At 34.6% G+C, this 23,329-nt stretch overlaps 1 protein-coding gene across 3 annotated transcripts; it reads right to left on the bottom strand.

Annotated features, from left to right (window-relative positions):
* Window positions 1-188: 188 nt before the first annotated feature.
* Window positions 189-18,826, bottom strand: LOC106051640 (large subunit GTPase 1 homolog). 3 transcript variants are annotated; one of them, XM_056008766.1, is made up of 15 exons: window positions 18,808-18,826; window positions 14,172-14,356; window positions 13,806-13,932; window positions 11,804-11,924; window positions 11,560-11,646; window positions 10,699-10,785; window positions 10,263-10,406; window positions 9,097-9,178; window positions 8,069-8,659; window positions 7,126-7,268; window positions 6,440-6,567; window positions 4,925-5,004; window positions 3,634-3,735; window positions 2,254-2,301; window positions 189-1,925 (listed from the first exon to the last, which is right to left on the bottom strand). In XM_056008766.1, the coding sequence occupies exons 2-15, from the start codon at window positions 14,271-14,273 to the stop codon at window positions 1,725-1,727; spliced, it is 2,043 nt and encodes a 680-aa protein (XP_055864741.1). In that variant the 5' UTR covers window positions 14,274-14,356; window positions 18,808-18,826; the 3' UTR covers window positions 189-1,724. The 3 variants fall into 3 exon arrangements, with proteins under 3 accessions (XP_055864741.1, XP_055864739.1, XP_055864740.1); XM_056008764.1 differs by lacking the exon at window positions 18,808-18,826 and adding an exon at window positions 16,094-16,162; XM_056008765.1 differs by lacking the exon at window positions 18,808-18,826 and adding an exon at window positions 16,006-16,145.
* Window positions 18,827-23,329: the final 4,503 nt, after the last annotated feature.

The following is a 23,329-nucleotide window of genomic DNA, read 5'->3' as shown; positions in this document are numbered from 1 at the left end:
ATTACTGTAAACTATCTAAAGGCTGTTTAAATGATTGAACCTCTTTCTACAATGAACTTCAATTCTGAACATTTTCAGCCGAACACCTCCTACCCACCCCCTTTTTCTTTGCTTTTCCTTATGGGCAAGAAGGTGTAACCAAGGAAACAAAACAACTAATGACGACAATTCATGGACTAAAAAAAATGTCTAGGTAGTTGGTGTTTTATTTCTCATTCAATAATTCACGCTACAAATTCACACAACTCTATCATACACTCATCACACATCAAATTCATTCAATTTCAGTGTTGTAAATGAAAGATCCAAAGGTTCAAGTCTTTACTACAGTACCAGAATATTTATCAGACACTCACTGACTCAGTCAGAGCTACACAGACTTAGACCCTAAAAGCCAGGCCATCATCAAATAATCTTATAAATAACAGACGCTCCTTTAATAAAAATAAGATTAAGCCCCAAGATCAGCCACATTGTCATTTTGTAATACTATATCTATAGTGAGAAAGTGTGTCGTGACATCTCAAGACATATTGGACTGTTTACTACAGTCAAGCTGAATGTATCTCAAGAGAAACCTGAAAATTTAGTTACAACGCACAAAAAGTGTTCTTTGTCACACAAGATTTCTGGTGAGATGGATGGACAACTCATTTTTCTAGTCATCTTTACCTAGGGCTGGATTTACTGGTCATGTTGCTCAGGAGCTTCCACAAGAGAGGAGCCTCCACAATTAATGTAAAAAAAAAAAAAAAAAAAAAAAAAAAGCAAATGAATTGCAACAGGTCAGAAACTTTAACTTTTTTTTTCACTAATTTTTTTTTTCTTTCATTTTAATGACAAAACTTTAAATCTTACAGTTGGCAACACTAAGAAGTGTCAGTTTGTAGTGTGCTTGTAATATTTAAATGCAGCTCAGGATTTACAACAGTATGCTATTCCCGGGCCTTACCCTCTACAGAAATATACATTTCTTAAACAAAACATGCATATTAAATATACATTTTTAAAGAAGGGGTCATGGTTTGGGGTTTTAATTTACAAGTACTATGTTTCTTTCTTGTAAAATAATGCATGCTTTTAGATATTAGTTCTATTATTAAGTGGATTTGTATTAAAGGTTTCAAAAAGTGTAGTGGCCTCCACTTTGATATAAAATATAACTCTGAAACAAAATTGGCCTTAAAAATACTTTTTTAAAAATATTTTTTAATATATAGCAATCTCAGTGCTCTATGGTCCTATATCTTTTGTGAACCAGTGGGGGGAGGGGGTATCTAGGAGGTTTCCCTGCTGCTTTAGGCACTCAGCAAACACAACTCTGCTCAAGTCTGGATTCAAACTTAGCCCCTTGTTAGGTGCATCCTAAATACTAAACAATGAATGGTTTGGAAGAGAGAGAGAAAAAGAAAAAGGAGTAAAAAGACATATCTGTGACATTCAAGTTTGTATCATTATTATCAAATATGATCTCAAAAAAAAAAAATTGCTACAGCCCATGCCTACACTTTCTCTTGTCCTAAAGCAAACAACCCGAAAACATGCAGCTATCCACTATTGTATCAGCATGAAATTAATCAATGTACCTAACATTGAAAGTAGGTCAAGGTAAATTCTTCTTACAAACCAAAGTGATTGTATACAGTTTTTGAATCGCAACGACACGAAATAAAATACATTATCTATAAACCGTGAGGTTTTGAGACCTAAAAACAATAACTCCATCAACCATGAACATCAAGGTCTCGGTGCACCCTGCGTAGCTTTTCTTTCTTGTTCTTGTTGTTGTGTTTCTTCCAGGGCTTCACCGTGGCACTGGACGCGATGGACAACTGACTGCCCATCCCTCCATCAGGCGACCGCTGGGTCAGACCATCGGGTCGAGCTGGACGACTGACACCTTTAGAGTGGACTTTGCTCACATTCTGAAGAAATAAATCAAAGGTCAAGGCCTTCCGATACAGATTTATCATTAGTATTAAGAAAAAAAATATAAAGGAATCATTTTCTTGGTTTATCCTTTATCTACCTTTTTCTTGCTAACATTAAATTAGATCAAGTGAGTCGATCAATGCTAAGACAGGTGAATTAACTCTTTCTCTCCTGACGATACCAGCGTTGATTCCACCAGAATGTGGTAAATAATTACGGAGAGAAAGAGTTAATGTTTACACCAATGAGTAAATGTTTACCGAATGCGCTCATCTTCAACTACGAAGAAGGAGCTATATCACTTATATATCAAATGCTTACTTTCTGGAAAAACTCCTTGTCCACATCACTTCTGATTTGAGACACCCTCTGAGAAGAGACATATTTATGTCAATTACTTTATAAATGACATCAATTTAAAGACACACTTAAGTCCCCCAACAGAAACACAAATAACTTACAATAATAAACTCTCAGTAAAAATACAATTGTCTGCAGTTAGCAAAACAAACGTCTACTGTGAACGATACAATTATTTCCTGGGAGCAATGCCAGCGTTTTATTAGAAAAATAGAAATCCACATCAAATGAAATGCAGAGTATGATAAAATTAAAATTAGGGTATGATAAAATAAAATAAAAAAAATGATTTGTTGCTTAAGCAAAGCTTTCTAATGACATTTTGAACATTTTTGTAATGTTGAAGATTAGGATACTACATTTATACAGTAGAAAGATTAAAAAATAAGAATGTTAACAGTATTAACATTAACCCACCTAAGTTTTTGACGATAACACAACTGTTGTATTGCTCCTTAGCTAGTTATTCAATGATGGGTGAAAGAATAAAATGACATAAACAAGGTCATGTGAAAAGAAAATATGTGACCCAATTCAGGAAAGAAGATACATATTTTAAGTAGATTAGGAAGTCCCACTTCCGAGACATTTCATGGCCATCTTTATTTCCAAATCTCTCACTGCTCCAGGCTATTCTTCAGTGACAAGAATGGAATAAGAAGGCTTTGACCAAAGCCCACATTGACCAAAGCCCCACCAGACTAGAAACAAGGAGATTTTCTCAGAATAAACAGAGTTCTGCCAGAGGTGCCTAGAACAAAAATGTACTGATGTGTTTGAATCACATTGAGCAGTACACTCAAAGTAATAAGTTTCATTTAAATGAACATGTATTCAAAATGAACATTCTTCTCTTCCATAAACTATTAGAATAGAAAGTATTATCATCATTCAAACATTCACTGATAAGTTCATTTTCAGCTTGAAATTATTTCACTGTTTTGGATTTGGCGACAATATAAAAACTCCCTTACATAAATACTTATGCCCTCTGTCAGGCATATCAAATGCTTCCTAACAGGAATACAAAGAAGCTGCTAATAATATTTATGACTCTTGCGTAAAACAGTAATGACTCCAGAACTAAATATATCATGAAGGTAAAGACAAAGAAGATTGAACATATACAATTTTTTTTATTCTTTCTTTAAATCAATCTTATATAGAACAATTAAACAGATAAATGAGTTACTTTCTAAGCAAGATAATTCAAACCTAGCCATATGAAGCTCTAGTCTAGTTTCAACATAAAACTATCTCACTAACTATCCATAATGTGAGGTAACCCAATCCTGTTGACTCAACAAAAGGATGAACTAATGAAAACTTTTGGCTACTCACAGCTTTCACTGGCTTTAATTCTTGAATCTTGAGTATCCTCTCCTTGTCCTGAAACTCTGGTCCAGAGATACCAGGAGGAGGCTCACAGTACAACAGCTTGCCCTGAAATTGATAGTGTAAAATGTATTAGAAACTTAAACACATTTCATGTAATCCTCATAGCAATGGAATTGAGATGCTACAGAAAGAAGAGATTAGAAACAGGATTAATACAGCAATTGGACCCCCAAATGACCTGCTAACCACTGTGTGAAAAACTCATTACTTAAACTCTATGGCCACTCTATAAGGTCCTAAGGGCTCGCAAAGACCTTCCTTCAGGGAACAATCCAGGGAAAAGAAGAAGAGGCAGACAGAGAAAGAGATGGGAAGACATAAAAAATGGACAGGCTTGTTATTGAATGAAATTCTTTCCAGGGCGCAAGACAGAGAGGAATGGAGAAAGATGGTCAACAGATCTTGTGTGGTGCCCCAACAGTTTAACAGATTAAGGGATGGGTGAAGGTGAATCCTCTTAAAATATTGTTTCATATTTTAGGTTCAGTATTGAGACAATACCTCTACATTAAGTCCAATAAAGAGTCTAGGAAATCACAGAAGTTTTCATTATAAATTAGAGCCATTGGTTTGTTTTCCCTCAAATATCAACTCTAATGCATTAATGACTCATGCTGCCAACCTATATGATTTTTTAAAACTGAAGCTCTAAAAGAAAATATGGAAGTCTGTAGCATCAAAATATTGCTAATAATTTAGCATCAGTTGAGGTAAATAACTGACAACAACTATAAATGTTTAGAGATAGACTACCTTCTAGCATTTAAAACATCAGGGCAGTTATACATCAGTTGAGGTAAATAGCTGACAGCAAATATAAATGTTTAGAGATAGACTACCTTCTAGCATTTAAAACATCAGGGCAGTTAAACATCAGTTGAGGTAAATAACAGACAACAAATATAAATGTTTAGAGATAGACTACCTTCTAGCATTTAAAACATCCTGGCAGTTATACATCAGTTGAGGTAAATAACAGACAACAAATATAAATGTTTAGAGACAGACTACCTTCTAGCATTTAAAACATCAGGGCAGTTATTCTTTTTTTCTTTCAAAGCCAATTAACATAAAGCTTAACAGTACCAGCTATTTCTTTTTTTTTTTTAATGTCTGTGATTTTATGGAGCAATATTTGGTTCAATCTTTGATGTTATTATTGTAGGAACTCAAAGGTTATCATGAGATGGACACACCGAGCAAAACTATGAAAGTAAAAAACATCACCACTGACCTTTACATAATCTTTCAGTATATATCTCGCTGACCTTGGGCAGTCGGGGGTTCCTCTGGCTGTCATGTAACCATGCATGGCTGAAATTTTAAAAGCACAATGAGTATGTTAACACCTAAGATTATCCTAATAAATAAACCTTTTAATGTTTTGTTACATTGGTGGTACACCTTACGACCTAAGACATCAGTGTCAGAATTCAGAAATTCATTTGGAATTTTACTAACTACCTTATTATTTAGTAGCCAGATAGCTTGCATTTAGTACCCATAAGTTTAATGAAGGAGGCGAGGTGGTTGAGTGGTAAGGCGCTTGGTTTCCAAACCGGGGTCCCACATTCAAATTCTGGTGAAGTCTGAGATTTTTAATTTTTGGATATTTAGGGCGCCTCTGAGTCCACCCAGCTCTAATGGGTAGGCCTACCAGATATTAGTTGGGGAACAGTAAAGGTGGTTGGTCATTTTGCTGGCCACGTGACACCCTCGTTTACCATGTTCCTGATTACCTTTACATCATCTGCTCTATAGACTGCATGGTCTGAAAGGGGAACTTTACTTTTTACTTTCCTAAGTTAAATGAACATTTATTACAAAACAAGTGAATTTAGATTCATGTACTGCATTTTGTTGTTGACTAAATGTATTAATACCAACATAATTTTGAACCTAAGAAACTAGATGCTATACTTTAAGCCTTTTTACCTGATAAATAATTTTCTAATTTTATGAACAGCCTTTCTCTAATATCTTATTTATCATTTTGAAAATCAATTGCAATAGTCAAATTGGCCCCAAAGCCCACCTATAGAACAGAAACTATACGGAGAACTGCCTGATCTGGAAACCACTGCGCTGTTCATCTCAGATATAGGATTACTGATCTGAACTCTGTGACATGTAAAATGAGAACGAAGAAGATGTCAAATAATAATAGTAATAATTTGATTTAATACATCTTTTTTAACTTTCTCCCCTAATCGACGATACCATCGTAGATTTGACCTCATTAAATTTAATTAATTAATTTTATAAACTTGACTTAGTGTTATATAAAAAGAGCATGCATTTCCTTTTAATTCTATACCACACACATAAAACATTTTCTGATTACAAACAACAAAGCTATTGAAGCCCAAATATATAACAGGGTAGTGAAATAGTAATGAGAAAAATGGAGAATTCCTTCAAAAGGTTGAAAAATAATTACGGAGAGAAAGAGTTAAGAAACAAAATGTATGCTGTCAAACTTTCCACAGAAATGACTGACATAAAATAATACTGCTGAGCCCTTCTGATCTGCACTGTCCTCCCATATGGAAACACTAAATTATCTTTTTTTTTGGTCTTGTGTTGGAAGAGAAAACAATAAGACCTCCCTTTGACTAGTTTAAATTTACATGTTAATTTTTAATCACACCACACTCAGGCTACTGGTTTTCACAAAAACAGCAATCAGTTTTCACACAAAACAATGAACTGATAGGCAACATGATAATGTGGACAAAATTAAACTTACCGCCATAGGCACTTAGAAATTCTTCCGCTGTAGGCTTTCTGTCTGGGTTGACATCATCGGATGATGGTCTGGGGATCATCAGACTGTATGTAGATTCTAGCACTGAGCGGGGGATTTGATCACAGATGTGATGGCCAGTTAAGGGGAAACAATCAATAATTTGATCAATTAAACACTTCCTTTATCCAGGCTCTAAATTGACTTGCAAAACAGACAGAAAATGTAAAGATGGCTAGCAAGAGATATTGAATGAGTGTGACATGGATTATTAGGACGCCTTCCCAAGTCCACTCAACTCTAATGAGATAGGGAAATGGTGATTGGTTGTTGTGCTGACCATTGGTCACCTTCATTAACCATCAGCCAAAACAGATGACCTTTACATCATCTGCCCTATAAATTGCAAGGTCTGAATCAGGGATACTTTACTTTTCTATAGTAACACTGCTTGAGGCAATATGCAAAGCAGATAAAAGGATCCTTGCTTTAAGGTTACAAATAACAAGATTAACAGGCATATAAATTTAAACTAGAATAGCTCGTATGTTAAGAGATCTTCTGTTTCTCCAATGGCTAACAAAACTCATCTCAAAACATCTACTTCCGTGTTTGCAATGCTTGACTAACACAACTCGTGACAAATATACTTCTGTTTCTGCAATGCCTAACTAGCACCAAAGGATATGAGACTGACTGGGGATACATGATCCCTGAGCTCATCAATGGGCAGGATTCCGTTGATGACCAAATGTGCTCTTGTTGCTACGAAGGATGGGAAGACAAGGCCGGGACAATCACACAGGACTAGGTGCTCGTCTAAGAAAAGTGTCTGAAACAAAGACATTTAAGAAAGTCAATCATGTTTGATGAATAATTTGTCAGTCCAGTGTTTCCCAAACATTTTTCCTAAATGGAATACTTCGCACATTCTAAATATTTTTAATTAGAACACTATTTATTTTTTTAGGTTTGAAACTGAAGTAAAAAGCAAAAAAAGCTTGTTTAGAAATATTGTGGTTGTGGTACTTTAAAAAAAAAAAACTTGACCAAAAATCATTTAATGGTTGGTCTTTTATTGCATCTTAGTTTAAAATTAATCACATTCTAGATCGGTTCAAAGTTCATAGTGATACATAATTTATTTTACTAATAACTAAGAACTAATAAAAATCTTTTTTTTCTGCATTTACTTGGAGATAAATTCACGTGTAGGCCTACTAACTGATAATTTCAGTACTTCGTTGGAACACCTAGTCAGGCCTCATGGAACCTAGGAACACAGTTTGGGAAACACTGGTCTAGTCCAGACTTTTGTTATCTTATCTTATATAATACAGACGTTACTTTAAAAAAAGAGGGTCTATTGTTAAGCAATAGTGTATTATAGCTAGTGAGATAGAATGAAAAACCTAAAACTTAATACTTAAATGTTTAATATATTTCTTATATAAAACAAACCTCAACTAAACAATTAATTACTTAGTAATACCAGTAAAAGAGAAAATTATGACAACTTTCACACCATGTTAAAGTTTTCTGTTTATTTAGTGAGTCTCTATTAGACAAAAATTAAGTCACAGTTTAGTGGAAAAAAAAATCTAGTTTAACAATAAAATTTTTTGCTCTTACCTGCAAATGTTTGGTTTTCCCGGGTGTAGCAGAGACACCCAACTGTTTTTTTTCTAGTATCACATTGATGGTTGAACTCTTGCCTACATTAGGATATCCCACCATTCCAATGGTGGACACTTCTTTGCCTTGAGACGCAGGCTGCGCTAGTTTACGAAATATGTCCAGAAGCTCCTGCGCCGTCACAATGTCTGCCTTGTTGACCAAAGGTGAGGCCGTGGAAGAGGCACTAGATGTGACTTCATCACAGTTATTGGTTACTGTTTGTTTAGATTTTTGTTGACAGCTATTAACTGAAGACCTAGTAAGTTCACCGCTATGACCAGAGTTCACATTTTCTTGTAAAGAAAGGTCATTGAGTCTATTATCTACCAGCTCATTAGAGCCCAGTCTATCATCCTGGGCAGCAGAAACATTAACACTCTGAACATTTGAGTCTTTGTCTAGTGACTCAGTATCATGATCATCATCATCATCATACTCCTCTGAGTCATCTTCTTCATCACTCTCCTCCTCAAGAACATCATCATTGTCCTCATCAGAATCCTCAGAATCACTCTTGCTTGAGGCTGCTGATTTTTGAGGCAACTCCTGTAAATAATAAATTTTTTAAAAATGAAATCGCGTTAGTTGATATTTCTTAATTGATATTTAATGATGTTCTTTGATAATTAGGATTGGAGGATAGTTATAAATTATATATCGTTTGATTCCATTCAGAAGATTAAGGACGAGTGCAGTGTTTCACCCAGATACTACAATATGTACACAAATTAGAGGTTCTGAGACATGGCACTAGATCATCACTGCAATATAACATGTTGCTTTAAAACAAAATAATTTTAGTAACTATCTCTTCTATTCCTAGTCTAGTATCAAACCCATCCCTAAAACTTACTTTCATTCATATTTTATTGCAGTACATCTTCGAAAAGGAATCTGCACTTTTTTAAAATCCCTCCTAAAAATATTGATGAACAGGGTAGAAGAATGAGACTAAAATATTAGTTTTTGAAATATCTACCAACCTTCTGTATCTCTTTCTCCACTTTAGCTGAGAAGAAGACAGCAGTGATACCTTCTTTATTGAAATAGTCGACCCACTGATTCCTGAAAAGTGATTTTAAAAAAATGAAAAACAAAACTAAATAGGAACTTTGAAAACTAATGTTACAACAGCAATAATTCTTTTTTTTCAGGACTAATCAATTTTTATTCAAGATAAGTAAATGTCAAAAGAGAACAATAATTGTTGATGAATTGACCTAAAAAAAATAATTTGAAATCTAGCTTTGGCCACAAAAAAAACCCATTCACATGAAGAAAAACAAAAGCATGCAACAAGACGACCTACTGTGTACACTCTATTTCATTATTGCTCTCTGTCTCATGGACTGCTGGGTCTTCAAAGAAAATTATTCTTACCTATGGACTGCTGGATCTTCAAAGAAAATTATTCTAACCTATGGACTGCTGGGTCTTCAAAGAAAATTATTCTAACCTATGGACTGCTGGGTCTTCAAAGAAAATTATTCTAACATATGGACTGCTGGGTCTTCAAGAAAAATTATTCTAACATATGGACTGCTGGGTCTTCAAAGAAAATTATTCTAACCTATAGACTGCTGGGTCTTCAAAGAAAATTATTCTAACCTATAGACTGTTGGGTCTTCAAGAAAAATTATTCTAACATAAGTCATGGAAGGTTTTAAGTCTTTTAGAATATTTCTGGATTTCTTTAAGTTTCATATAATGCCATAAAGAGTATAACATTTTTAAGTTATAATGAGTTCCTAAATAAATGTATATAAAATAATATAATAATTTTTCAAGCTAACATTCTTAAATAATGATAATGTAGTCTAATGAATTCTAACAAGAAACCATCTTACTTTAAGTTACTGAAATTAAGTTTAAAAGAGAATTTCAATTTTCAAAATATATATAAAAAAATACTACACTCAACTTAGAAAGAGTTTGAAAGTTACAGGTACAAAACTGAGCTGTGTCTTTAGAATTATTGCTATTCCAAGAGTTTTTAAAATATTTTTTTTGACATTTCATTATTCAAAAACAACTTTTAAAAAGAGGCTCAATTTTCTTCTAAATGATCCAAATAAGATAGTTTCAACTTTTGTGAAAGAATAAATTCCTAAAATCTACAAATGCTACTACAACTAAACAAATCACTGACCTTTGAGCTTCATTCAGAAAGTCTGCTTTATTAATCAGCAATAAAACTGTTTTCTTTGAGTCTACTTCCTTGACATATCTGTCAAGATCCTCACAGCGAAACAGCAACGGGTTTCTAGCATCTACAATCTGGACTATTACATCACTGTCAAAATGTCAATATTAGTATTTTTCTTTGTATTAGACACTTGTCCTACTTTTCTAACCTAGCCACATTGCAGTATAGGTTCAAAGGTTCATGTATTTTTACAAGATATAAATGCAAAATGATTATGTTTCTTTTCTAGTCACTGATATAATGCATTTTATATCAATCTTTCTAAAGTTAATATAACAATTCTATTTTATAATTCTATTTCATAAAATAATCAAATGAAAGTATCATAATTTTAATATAATATATAAGTGTTTTATATCAATAATATTGTCTGACAAACCTTCGTTCTATAACTCTCCATAACTGTCGCCAAAAGTCCAGGTTCTTTTCATATGGAGTCAGCTGTATATGTTCATAGTCTTCTAACCTGAAATATAATAAATGTAAAACAATTGTTTACTAGTTTATTTTGTTAAACTACAGAAAACAACACACAAAATAAAAAGTGAAAAGGTTGAAAAACTGACACAATCATTGTTTACTATTCAACCAAAGCATCTGAGACCTTAAACATCTATAACAACTGGAAAAACAAAATGCTGGGTAGACCTGATATGAGGACAAGATCAAAAGAGAGCGGCAGCTTGATAAAAAAAAAAAAAAAGCAACATAAAATTTGGTAGAAGAAACCAAAAAAATTTAATACAACCTTCTGATCTTTTTAGCTTTAACAATAGCCATACACGAGTCTCCAAATTTTTTTTTGTCATATGGACTAGTGCAGGGGAAAACATTGGTCTTTTAGCATTACAAGATACTGAAACTCCTGAAGTGTAAACATTTCACTAACTTTCAACACCTCTAATAAACATTGGGCCAGAAATACATTATCACTTAAAAGTGTTAACTCCCAACCCATCTGTTAGAATTCAAAAGCATCTCAAAAAGTTTGATTGAAAAAAAAATGTCCCCTAAATTGTAAATAATAATTGCAATTATACTGTTGTATTTATAAGTTTTACATACACCTATTTGATTAGTATCAAAATTGTATATGGCATAGAATTTAGACTTTTTAGTGAAAATTTAGTGATAGTTCTATATTAGATCTTAAATCATATGATCTTAAGGATTGGTTCACAAAAAGTATGTGAACATTATCCTGAGGTCTACAACAAATATAAATGAACAAAAGCTTTACATTTTCAGCTGCCTTCTCCAGTCTGTAAAAGAATCTCTCTCCATAAGGATCAGTTGCTCCTTAGTAGTACTGGAATCCCACTTTGGCCTAAGGATTATACAAGTTTAACAAAATAATGTACTGAGAAAGTAATGAAAACATTTTTAATGTAACAGGGGAAAAAAATACTTATTTTCAATGCTAATTTAAACTTTGAAAACTAATTAGACAAGACCAATGTAGCCAACACTAAAACAATGAATACCTCCGAGGTATCTGTAACAGTGATCTGTGAGTGTCTTGGGCCTCTGATATTTTCTTTAGGTCATCAGCTGTTAGTCTGACACCCTGCCCAGTATTGGTCACTATTTGGACATTCTGTCGCTCTGGAAAAAGAAAGCATTATTAACAAACATTAAGAAATAATATAGTTACTTCTTCATCTTGACCAAATTTAATTATTGATATCAATATTAGCTGAAGAAAAAATTGACAATTTGAAAGCTGAAAGTGTGATCTTAAATGGCAAACAATTTAAAGATAAGAAATTTTGAAAACAAAATTGAAAAAAGATGAGCAGAATTATGACATGTAGATTAAGTACACTGTGCTAACAAAATATTTTTGCAGGAGCAATATTTTTGCTAATACTAATCACCAGCATTTAATTCTTGACCTTATGAAATACAATACAATTATTAGAGCAAATAAAAAGTTGTTTTTTTATCAGTGTATAAATGAAGCATTCATTATTCAAAAAGTGTTGGCTTTTTTTTTTGCTTTTTTTTTAATGAAATTGTACAGATAGATACTTTGAAATGAGATGGAATAGGGGGGGGGGGGGGGGATTGTTCCCATAGGAAAGAGGCAAAGGACTTTTTAGAAAGTGATATTTGTGATGTTTTCAAGAAGGAAAAAAAACACTAGAAGAAGAGAAAGCAGTATAAGATAAGATAGTTTCTTCACATGTTTCTATTACACTCAATGATTTGAGAGTTGTTATGAAAGTTAGCACAGTAAGTTAAAAATTTGGCGGTGGATGGAGAAACAAATGGCTTTGAAATGAGAAAATGACCTAGGGGCATGCAAAGGACAGAATCTCATCTTTTTTTTTAAAGCACATTCTGTATTTTATAAGAAGATACGAAAAAGTAAAGTCTGTGTTAATAACAAATTTCAGATTTAATTTGGAATTAACACTGTGCTGTTTACTCCCCTCCTTTTTTTTTCAAAAAAAAAAAAAAAAGAGAAGATTGATGAACTTTTAATATGTTTCTACCAAACCAAACATGAAAAAAAAAAAAAGAGTGAAGATGTCAGTTACATGTTTGAAAATGTTTTTACCCCTCCCCCCCCTCGTCCTTCTTATCACCTAGCCATCTTTGTTTTACACAGAAAAGTATTTTACAGTTCTCATATGAAGTATTTAACTAACATAATGGAGCTCCTCCTCTGTAATTAGATGTCTGAGGTTCAAAATGTGCATCTTAAAGCTCATTACAGTTGGGACATTAGTAGTTTGGGTTGTATTCACTTCCGCTCGATCTGCATTAGCTTTGAGCCTATTTACCATTTCTCCCTGCTAGCAAGCTTTTCCCTTTACCCCAAAGTTCAAAACTCTCAAATTCAGAACTTAAGTCCTAATATGAAATTATATGCAACTGTCCTATTGTACAGTATATAAGAGACAGTAAGTTTTCTTATTCTTCTAGCCAGCTTTTTGCTGCTGAGCTGTGAGGTGTTTTGCAGACTGTGCCAAGGAAAAAGAGTGTGCTGTTCTCTTCATTTCATCAGCACTGCCGTACAGGGTGTTGGTTATGTTGGGCTGTAGTGGAAATAGGGTCTGCCTAAGGTGGATTAGGAAGGTGCATTCAAAGAGGATATGGTTTACTGTTTCATAAGGGTGGGAACAGTGACTACAAAGGGGTAGGTGTTTTAGATTTATTTCCTTAAGATGGTAATTTAACAGAGGTGTGTGTCCTGTTCTTAGTTGAAAGATTGTAGATTGCTCTTTGTGGGGGGAGGAATTTAATACTGTCCAGTTTGTTTGGCATGGTCATTTTCTGCATGCCAGTGTTTCCTGATGCCCATTGGTTGAGCCACTCCTCTTTGTGGTTGTTGACTAACATGGACCTAAGGGTGAGGTAGTTAACAGCCTACACTAAATGAAAAGACCATAAAATATAACACTGTGCTAATAGAAAGTACTCAGCAGAACTAAAAAAAAAGCTATGCTAATAAGGGCTGTTAATGTGTGAAGTATTTACCAGCAGTAAAGTCTTTCCCAGCCATTTCGGCTGTTGTAAGGAAGTCTTCCAAATTATTCTGCTCTGTGACAGACTGAAAGTTGATTCGGTTATATGTGATACCATCCTCTAGTTCTGTAGTGTGTAACTGAAATCAAAGATGTTTTTAAAATTCTCAATAATTATACAAATTTGAGCAGCATCAGGCAATCTTACTTATTTTTATTTAAACTTAAGAAAAGATTACATTAAAAGACATTTATTTATTTTGCAAGGACAAAAACTACATTTGAGCAGCATCAGGCAATCTTACTTATTTTTATTTAAACTTAAGAAAAGATTACATTAAAAGACATTTATTTATTTTGCAAGGACAAAAACTCTTACAAATGAATCCTTTCCGACAGATCTATGTCCAAGTTTTTTATTTCTGTCTTTCACCAAAACACTTTGACTCATCATGTTCACTTGGCGCTTCCGTTTCCCCATGGTCTTGAGTGTTAATCAATCAAAACAGCTGAGGGGATCTAGTGTTTAGTTGTTGTTTTCAACACAGTTATTTTGGTGTTCAACTGATGACAGAAATTTTTGACATTTATTTATTTAGTATCTCAAAACTTATTTAATAATTATGTTAAAGTACATAAAATTATATGGAATCTATAACAATTTTTAGCTTATTAAAATTTTTAGTTTATTAGATATGGAAATACAGAGTAAGGATTAACTTTTTGCTAATTTGTAGAGAAAAATATATTCTATTTGTCTAAAATAAGAATTCATAATAAGATATATTATTATATTTCTAGATCTGGATCTTTAAACATAGCTTTCTCTAGGCTTTATAAAAGTCAAATACAAATAACTTAAATTTTATTAAACAACCCAATAAATAGTACTCCAAATTAGATCTCTTTTCTCTACTGATCTGTCTACTCAGTCTGTCTATTTTATTTTCTATTTAACTAGTCTTTAGACGTCTTGTTGACTGTAGACGTAGTCTAGTAAATCTAGATCAATGAGTCTCAGATTATGATTAAAAGATAGTTTTTAACTTTCCATTGCTCACTGACAGTCAATGAGTTATCACAATCATGTCAATAGATCTCCAATAGGTCAAAGTATAGTAAAAAAATATATCAACCTAAATCTAGACTATAATATCATTATAATTTATACACTACTATAGTACTATACTACTATAGTAGACTAACTAGACACTCTATAGTCTATAGATAGACATTATATTTTATAGTAAAAAAGAAATAATTTAGGACTGCAGGGGATGGGTCCTACTGAACTCCTATGGCTCAAGATGAGAGTAAGACAAGATGATGATCAAGATCTAAGTAAGTAGTGTAGTAGATATAGATCTAGTGACAATCTAAAGTTTCTAAACTATAGATCTTCTAATCTTATATATATATTAGTAGATTATTAATATTACAGATGTTAGTTAAAAAAAAAAGATAATTTACATGTCCAACGCATTTCATACATGTATCATACATTGTATGATTTTATGAATCTAGATATCTATCTAATCATGCATATTTTATTAGATCTATAATATTATTATTATAATAATATGGCTTGTCTTCGAGTCTGGAGATTAATGAGGAATGCAGTGTACCGGTATGTAAGAATACTGCATTTTATTATATTATTATTAATCAATTTAAATTCTGCCAGTCTGCTAAGGCCTAAGCCTAAGCTAAGACTTAACTTAGCCTAAGTCGTTAGGTTCCTTATATAATATATATACAACAGACTATTTTAGTTACAGAGTTACAGGCGTTACTTCAAAAAAGGGGATAATATTAATAATTATAATATAAAAAATAATAGATATTATATAATAGATTCTACACATTTCGTGTTAATCTAGTCAGAGTCATGTGTATTTATATATATAATAATATATAAATATATTTATTGGTGTCCTTAGTCAATGACCAACACTAACAGTAACAGACAGAAACTTGAGAAACTAAAATCTAAAAACTTGTTGAACTCTGATTCAGTGATTGTGATTGAATTTGAATGATTCAGTTCAGACTCAGAACAGATTTACAGACAAACTCAAAGTGCAGTCAGACGACTAAGACGAGTACTAAGACTGAGACTGACTGAGTGAGTGACACTGAGTCACTGACTAGATGATAGATTAATGGCACTAGGGAAGAATTTGTTCTAGCGTATGATGAAATAAGAATCGTGCCTTTATGATTCTATATAGAGTCTATCTATTTAGATTTAGAATAACCCAGATGTATTCTAGATCTAGTTCTGGAATCAGTTTTGCTTACAATACATGTGCTTCGTTGTTGACAAATATAGATCTAACTACGGAGCAGGATTATTAAAAGAAATTAGCCAATCTAATTTTTTTTTTACATACTAAATCTAAATCTTGTTATAGACTCTATGGTTTGTTGTTTTGCGAGACTAGATTTAAATTATCTTAGACTTAGATATATAGATCTAGGTATTTTTAAGATAAAAAAATAGATTTTCTTAATTAATTTTAACATCTTTTTAAAATCTTACGATGCAAGATCAGCTACATCCAATATTTTTTAATGACTTTGAGCAAAAAGTGCAAACTGGCATTATACACTAGCAGAAAAAAGACAAAATCACTTAGCTATATAATGTGAAAGGGTGAAAGTGTCGCAGCCGCCTGAGGTGATTACAGATGCCCAACCTATGGAAGTAAGTCGTGTATCAAGTATTGGCCTTTTTAGTCACTCAAGAAGTTGCAATTGGAAAAGATTGTCTCTCGATATGTAAAATGCCACAGATATAATGTTACCATCAAAGGGTATATAGTTCGTCCATCGTGGTTCGATGATGACCACTTTGTCATCCATGGGGCTGAGGGCTTTGCACTGGGGTTTTATGCCTCCTCATGTGGCTGGTGAGACTTATGTGAGCCCGGAATGTTCGGCCGCACACTGGGCAGGTTATTCCAGCTGGAGCTAGTGTCGTTTGCCTTGCTTTTCTTCTCTGGAGTTTTTCTTCTGCCAGCGTTGTTCTTTTTTCCTCAGCAACCTGTGCGCCAGTTTTCACAGCGCGACGCCATGATGCTCTGTCATGTGCCTCTGTCTCCCAGGTGCCTGGGTCTATACTGAACGCCTTCAGAGAAGCTTTGATGGCTGCCTGGTCGTGCGGTTAGCGCGCTGGACTGTCGTTCGGATTTATCGACGGTCGAGGGTTCAAACCCTGCCCGCTCCCATCCCCCGTCGTCCTGCGGGAGGTTTGGACTAGGAAGTAAACTATCTTCAACTCTGAAGGAACATCCGAAACATGTAAAACATTTTACATTTTTGAGGGTGTCCCTGAAGCGCTTTTTTTGACCACCTTGAGAGCGCTTTCCTTCGCTTAGTTGGCCATACAAGAGTCGTTTAGGGATGCGGTGGTCTTCCATTCTGCAGACGTGTCCTGCCCATCGCAGCTGGGACTGCATCAGGATTGTGTGGATGCTTTGCAGACACGCTCTTCGAAGGACTTCAGTATCTGGTATTTTGTCTTGCCATTTGACATTCAGTATTTTTCTCAGACATGTCATGTGGAAGTGGTTCATCAAACGGTACATATCCCAAGAATGGCTAGATAATGTTTCTTTTACATCTTTCGGGTGTTCTTCGAAATTTAAGATTAGCCCTAACCAGTGACCCCTATATCAAAGATGCCGCCCAACCTCTAGCAGGACGACTCCACGAGGGATGGTGGCTCGCAGGGTACATAGAAGCCGTACTTTTGAGATGGCAATCCAGGACGTATACCATATAACCCATTCATCCATCCATAGGGCTCCTTCTGTCTCGAGATTCGATGGATGCGCCATGGTTTGTTTCTACTGATAGACCTATTTGTCGATAATAAGCATTATTTTTACAAAGCTTATATCAACCCAGTCTCTGTCTGGTAAAAAACAAAAAAGTTTGTACACGTTATTTCTCCGACTTTCTTCTTATTTCTTTTATCTGACAACACAAGAATCAATAAAAAAAAAAAAGCAAATTAATTTAATTAACTATTTGTACTTGATTTAATTGGTAGTATAAGCTGAATTATAGGTCGCCGCTTTTAAGTAAGTTTGAAACAAACAATACCGTACATAACTAAACAATCTTCTATAGTCATAAACAGCTGACTAGCAGAGTGGTTAGAATGTCGGCTTGAGGGTGCGGCTTGCCAGAGACATGAGTTCGAATTCAGGTTGTTCCTTTTTTTTTATGTGTATGTAAATGCTTTTAAAAACCAATTACAGTAAAATGCACACACATTACCCTTTCTCTCCCCCCGCTCTCATTTTATCAACTGGTCCAGATAAGTGATAGGATAAAGCGTACTGAGAGAGCTAAAAGCATGAAATAACACTAAACAAAAAATGGGAACAAATATATCTAAGTACACATATTTATTGTTGTTAATCTAGAAATCTAGATCTATTAGAAATGTAATCACATTACTGATCCAAACTAATTGATACAATTACACGTCGTATAAGCTTTGCAGTTTGTTTTTTTTTTTAAGTATTTTTTCTCTTTTATATTTATCAAATATGTTTGGTTAGTTGTTAGCGATCGATATGTTGAGTGTTGCTTAAATAACGCGCCAGTGGAAGATCGTTTAACGGACATTAACGCTGAACGGGATTCGATGTAAACAGGGATGTACTAATATTAAAAGATATTACGTCATTGTTTGTTGTTTATGTTTTATGCGAAACCAAAGAATCGGACGGAAATAAAAGTTAGTTATATATGTCTACCTTGATAAAGACAGTCTCGTTATTATCATTATTAATTAGTAACGTCTACAGTAATGTATTATTAATCTGTGACAACAGAACAGATGGTCATTGTAATAAGAATGGGTTAGTGCTATAGCCTATATAATATTGTGTGTGGTAGGTCTAGCTTTCGAAATACCGATTTTGTTGAAGAATGGAGTCGTACAAAGAAAAGAATGGACAGGCTTCTCCCTTGATATCCTACTAAGAACAGCTGCTTACCTGGAAAAGTGGAGGAATTACTAACGCGAACTGTCACAGCATCCCTATGACAAAAATCAAGGTGTAGTGAACTAGTTTAGTTAGAGAATAAAATTAGGTTGGTAGATAAATATAGTGTGTAGGGCCTATTGTTTTTTTTAGCGACGGTAAAAGTAGTGACGTAGTCAGACAGGCGAATGACGTAGCAGAATAGGCGTTTGTTTGTAAAATGTTTTACATGTTTCGGATGTTCCTTCAGAGTTGAAGATAGTTTACTTCCTAGTCCAAACCTCCCGCAGGACGACGGGGGATGGGAGCGGGAAGGATTTGAACCCTCGACCATCGATAAATCCGAACGACAGTCCAGCTCGCAAACCACACGACCAGGCAGCCGCAGGATAGGCGTAGATGGGAGAACAAGATGGCGATTGTTCAGAGATGGTTGAATAGTGTTAGAGAAGGATAAGTAGACAAGACAGACATCCCAGTTGTGAATAAATGCATTATTTAAAGTAGTAGAGTCTTGATCAAGTTTATATTGTTAACTGTAATGTTCTTTGGTTAGTCTGAACTAGTTGACGAAATAGTATTGGATTTAAACAGCACACACGATACTAGCCAGAACGAAGGGACAGATAAGATGGGAACTTTGTTGGTGACAAAGTATTTTATTATGAATAATTATTATGGCTGAATTTAAGTAAGACTTTACAACACTTTAATAGGCTACATAACAAAGTTTAAAAAAAAAAAACTCTGCTCCTTAGCCAACGCACTACACCAGCGTAGGATAGTGGCGACATAGGAGTCGACAGTAAACCATGAAGGAAAGTGAAGTCATAAGCGTCGACAGTGAACCTTGAAGGAAAGTGAAGTCATAAGCGTCGACAGTGAACCTTGAAGGAAAGTGAAGTCATATGCGTCGACAGTGAACGTTGAAGGAAAGTGAAGACATAGGCGTCGACAGTGAAGCTTGAAGGAAAGTGAAGACATAGGCGGTGACAGTGAGCCTTGAAGGAAAGTGAAGGCATAGGCGTCGACAGATAACCTTGAAGAAAAGTGAATTCATAGGCGTCGATAGTGATCCTTGAAGGAAAGTGAAGTCTATTATTCCAACTAATATTTTTTTTTTAAGTTTCAAAAGTATTAATGGTTCGATTCTCTATCTTATTGCGACTACACCAGTTCAGCCTAGATATAAACAATCTCATCGAGCGCTATTACATATCTTATCTTATATATTGTGGACGTTTCTTCAAAACAAAACAAAAAATAATTCCGTCCTACGCATTTCATGTGTCAATCTAGTCATACGTGTTAATCAATGACTTAAACTCTGCTATGTCGTTAGTTTTCCTGGTTGATTCAGGCAACCCATTTCATTCTCTAATGGCACTAGGGAAGAAGGAGCAATTGTTTGAATTTGTTCTAGCATATACGGTATAAGAAATGTGCCTATATCCTTGTGTATTTTGTAGTTGTTCTAGCATATACGGTATAAGAAATGTGCCTATATCCTTGTGTATTTTGTAGTTGTTCTAGCATATACGGTATAAGAAATGTGCCTATATCCTTGTGTATTTTGTAGTTGTTCTAGCATATACGGTATAAGAAATGTGCCTATATCCTTGTGTATTTTGTAGTTGTTCTAGCATATACGGTATAAGAAATGTGCCTATATCCTTGTGTATTTTGTAGTTGTTCTAGCATATACGGTATAAGAAATGTGCCTATATCCTTGTGTATTTTGAATTTGTTATAGTTTCTTTATATTTTATTGAGTTATTATATATAGCCTATATTGTTATAAGTCTTTTTGGTGATGCGGATAGGGGTAAGTGTGTGTGTGTGTGTGTAGCCAGCTGACACAAATTACACAGGACACTAGATGATAATAAAAAAAATGCATTCGAATATAACAGGATTAAAATTTTAAAAGCTTAACTAAGGTACAAATCATTAAAGTGTATATGAGTTCATTCCCTTAATGGACCTAAATCATACACTCTAAACAAACAACATTTAGCACGTGGTGATCTATCTCTTCTATATAATTTACGATCTCATGTATAATTCATGATGGTTGTCACGTGACAGTTTTTCCCGTTATTTTATCAATAAGATCACGAGACTAAATGTTGTTTGTTTACGATTGGTGAATGAGGTCCATTCGTAATACGTTAAAAGTATGACCTGCTTAAATGATGTAGGCCTACATCTCATAGATCTCAAATTTATTTTTACCAACGTAGACCCCGCGCAGGTCATCGTAGACCACTGCATGGGGATCTACGTAGACCACTTCGGGAATCACTGGTCTACGACTACAGCACTCATCTCTCAGTAATAATTTTGACCAACGTTCACATTAAATAAAAAAGTAATTCGATTTGAATTTTTAGTTTTAAATGTGTATGTTATAATTACAACCACATGCAGGGCCGGTCTTATAGCTACTGCAACCTATGCGGCTGCAGTGGGCCCCGCACTTTCATAGGCCCCGCGCGAATTCTTGGAGTAAATTATTAAATTTAACCATTTTAACATATTATTTAAGGGTTTCTGGAATTCTCATGAAATTGCAAAATATACGAAAAAGTCATAACAAATCTCCTAAAATTATATTAAAATCTTCTGAAAACTGATGGACATCTCTTTAAAAACAGACGAAATTGTTATTTTGGGATATTATTCAATATGGAAAACTCCAATCATACTCACGATTAAAAAAAACGGCATTGTCAGCTTTCATTTAATAAAAATGTAATAATAAGACAAATTTTAACCAAAACAAGAAGTTTAAATACTTAATTTACTTTAATAGTCACTGGCATACAAATATAGATCTAAATCTATCTCGACCTTTAAAAAAATGAAAATCGATATTTTGCTAGTCGATAGTAAATCTAAAAGGCAGGTCTGAATGCTTATTGGCTTTTTGTTGGAAAACTACTATCTACTGTAGATGACTCGTAAAGTTAATTTGACAGTGATTTTGTACTTAGTAAAGTATGAATAAAATGCAAAGACGAATTTTTTGTATACAAAATTTTCATTTTCTCTTATTATCCTTATCCCTACCCAGACTGGGCCCCGCGCAATCCGTTTCGCATAGGGCCCCGCAATCTGTAGGACCGGCCCTGACTACATGCTGTTTATAGTAGTACTCGAGCTCTCGATCCTTCCCCACCCCTCTTTTTTTGTGAAAACGTCATATATGGATGATCCCTTAATAAGGCAAACACACACTCGCTGGCTATTTGTCAAGCACGCTAACGTGGCATAGAGCTTGAAGGACACTCCAACAACACATTCGAGAAGTTTTTACTGCTATCTCCCAGCACCAAGACGCTATACCGGTAGCGCACTGTGTTAGCCAACAGGTAGCCAAAGAGAGCGAACTGTTGTATATCCCGGAAGTCACAGCGTTATTAAGACAGTAAGAATCAGCATAAAAAGGGAAAGAAAAGAAAGGACATCAGTTAGTCATAGTTAGATACAGGTAATTTCAGGAAACGTAAGATGCTTATGTTTGCAATTGAGTAGGGCCTAACTACCAGCCATTATTAAAATATTATATTGCCTACAGAGATTCTTAATTAACTGTCTTACAAGTACAACATGGATTAGCCCTAGAGCCAACTCTGCGGTCTAACACACACACTGTGATAGTAAGTGTATGTGTTTTGAGTGGCTGGTAGTGCAGTGTGTGTGCCTGTGTATGAAATGACCAGTGGGCCTTGAGTGTACACGGTTGAGTGAACAGCAGTGTGTGAGGACTGTGTGTAAAAGGAAGTTAGTTTTAGAGAACAAGTGGCTGGAGTAAAGAACATAAATAGAGACTAATAAAGTCATTGTGTTTATTGAAGCTAGTGTTGTTTTAGTCTATTACATGGTGTCCACACAGTGGCGTAGCTTTCATGGCGCGAAGGGGTTCAATGAACCCGGGCCCACGACCATTAGGGGCCCATAGCCTGTGGCATATTAACCAAGGTGCAAAGGAATTCATTAGCTTGGGCCGATGACCAATCGGGGCCCACGTGAAGCCTAGGCACCCCTAGGGGATGACAACAAAGGAGGGGAAAAAATGAACTTTTGTAAAAGCTGATTTAGAAAACAACTCCTTCAATATTCTAAATATTATACCCAACTTTATATTAATTTCAAAAAGTTAACCCGTGTTTTCAGCTCGAATCTGTGTACCAGCGGCTTGGACGTCTTTAATGAAAGGAACTGCTTTCATCGAGTATTGTAATGGTGGCTGTGCGTTAGTGGTAACATAGGTTCTTTCTCTGTACGTTCATAAAAACAGTTGATAGGTTTTCACATTTGTGACAACCAGAAGTATGCAGAATTGGTTTGACAAATACCCCAAGTAATGAAAAATCAACACATCCCATTAAATAAAATGCAAGGTCAAGGTTAAGATGGTGCTTCTAATAGGAGTGGGCAGTGCGATCAGGCATTAATTCAACAAAGCAGCCGCTAGCGCACTATGTTCAGTGTGTTAATAATGACAACCTAAACTTTATCTTGAATTATT

This window comes from Biomphalaria glabrata, chromosome 13 (assembly GCF_947242115.1).
Source record: "Biomphalaria glabrata chromosome 13, xgBioGlab47.1, whole genome shotgun sequence".
In the NCBI taxonomy this organism is placed as follows: Eukaryota; Metazoa; Mollusca; class Gastropoda; family Planorbidae; genus Biomphalaria; species Biomphalaria glabrata.
Note: the sequence above shows the minus strand (reverse complement) of the source record. Positions and strands in the feature narration are given on the sequence as shown.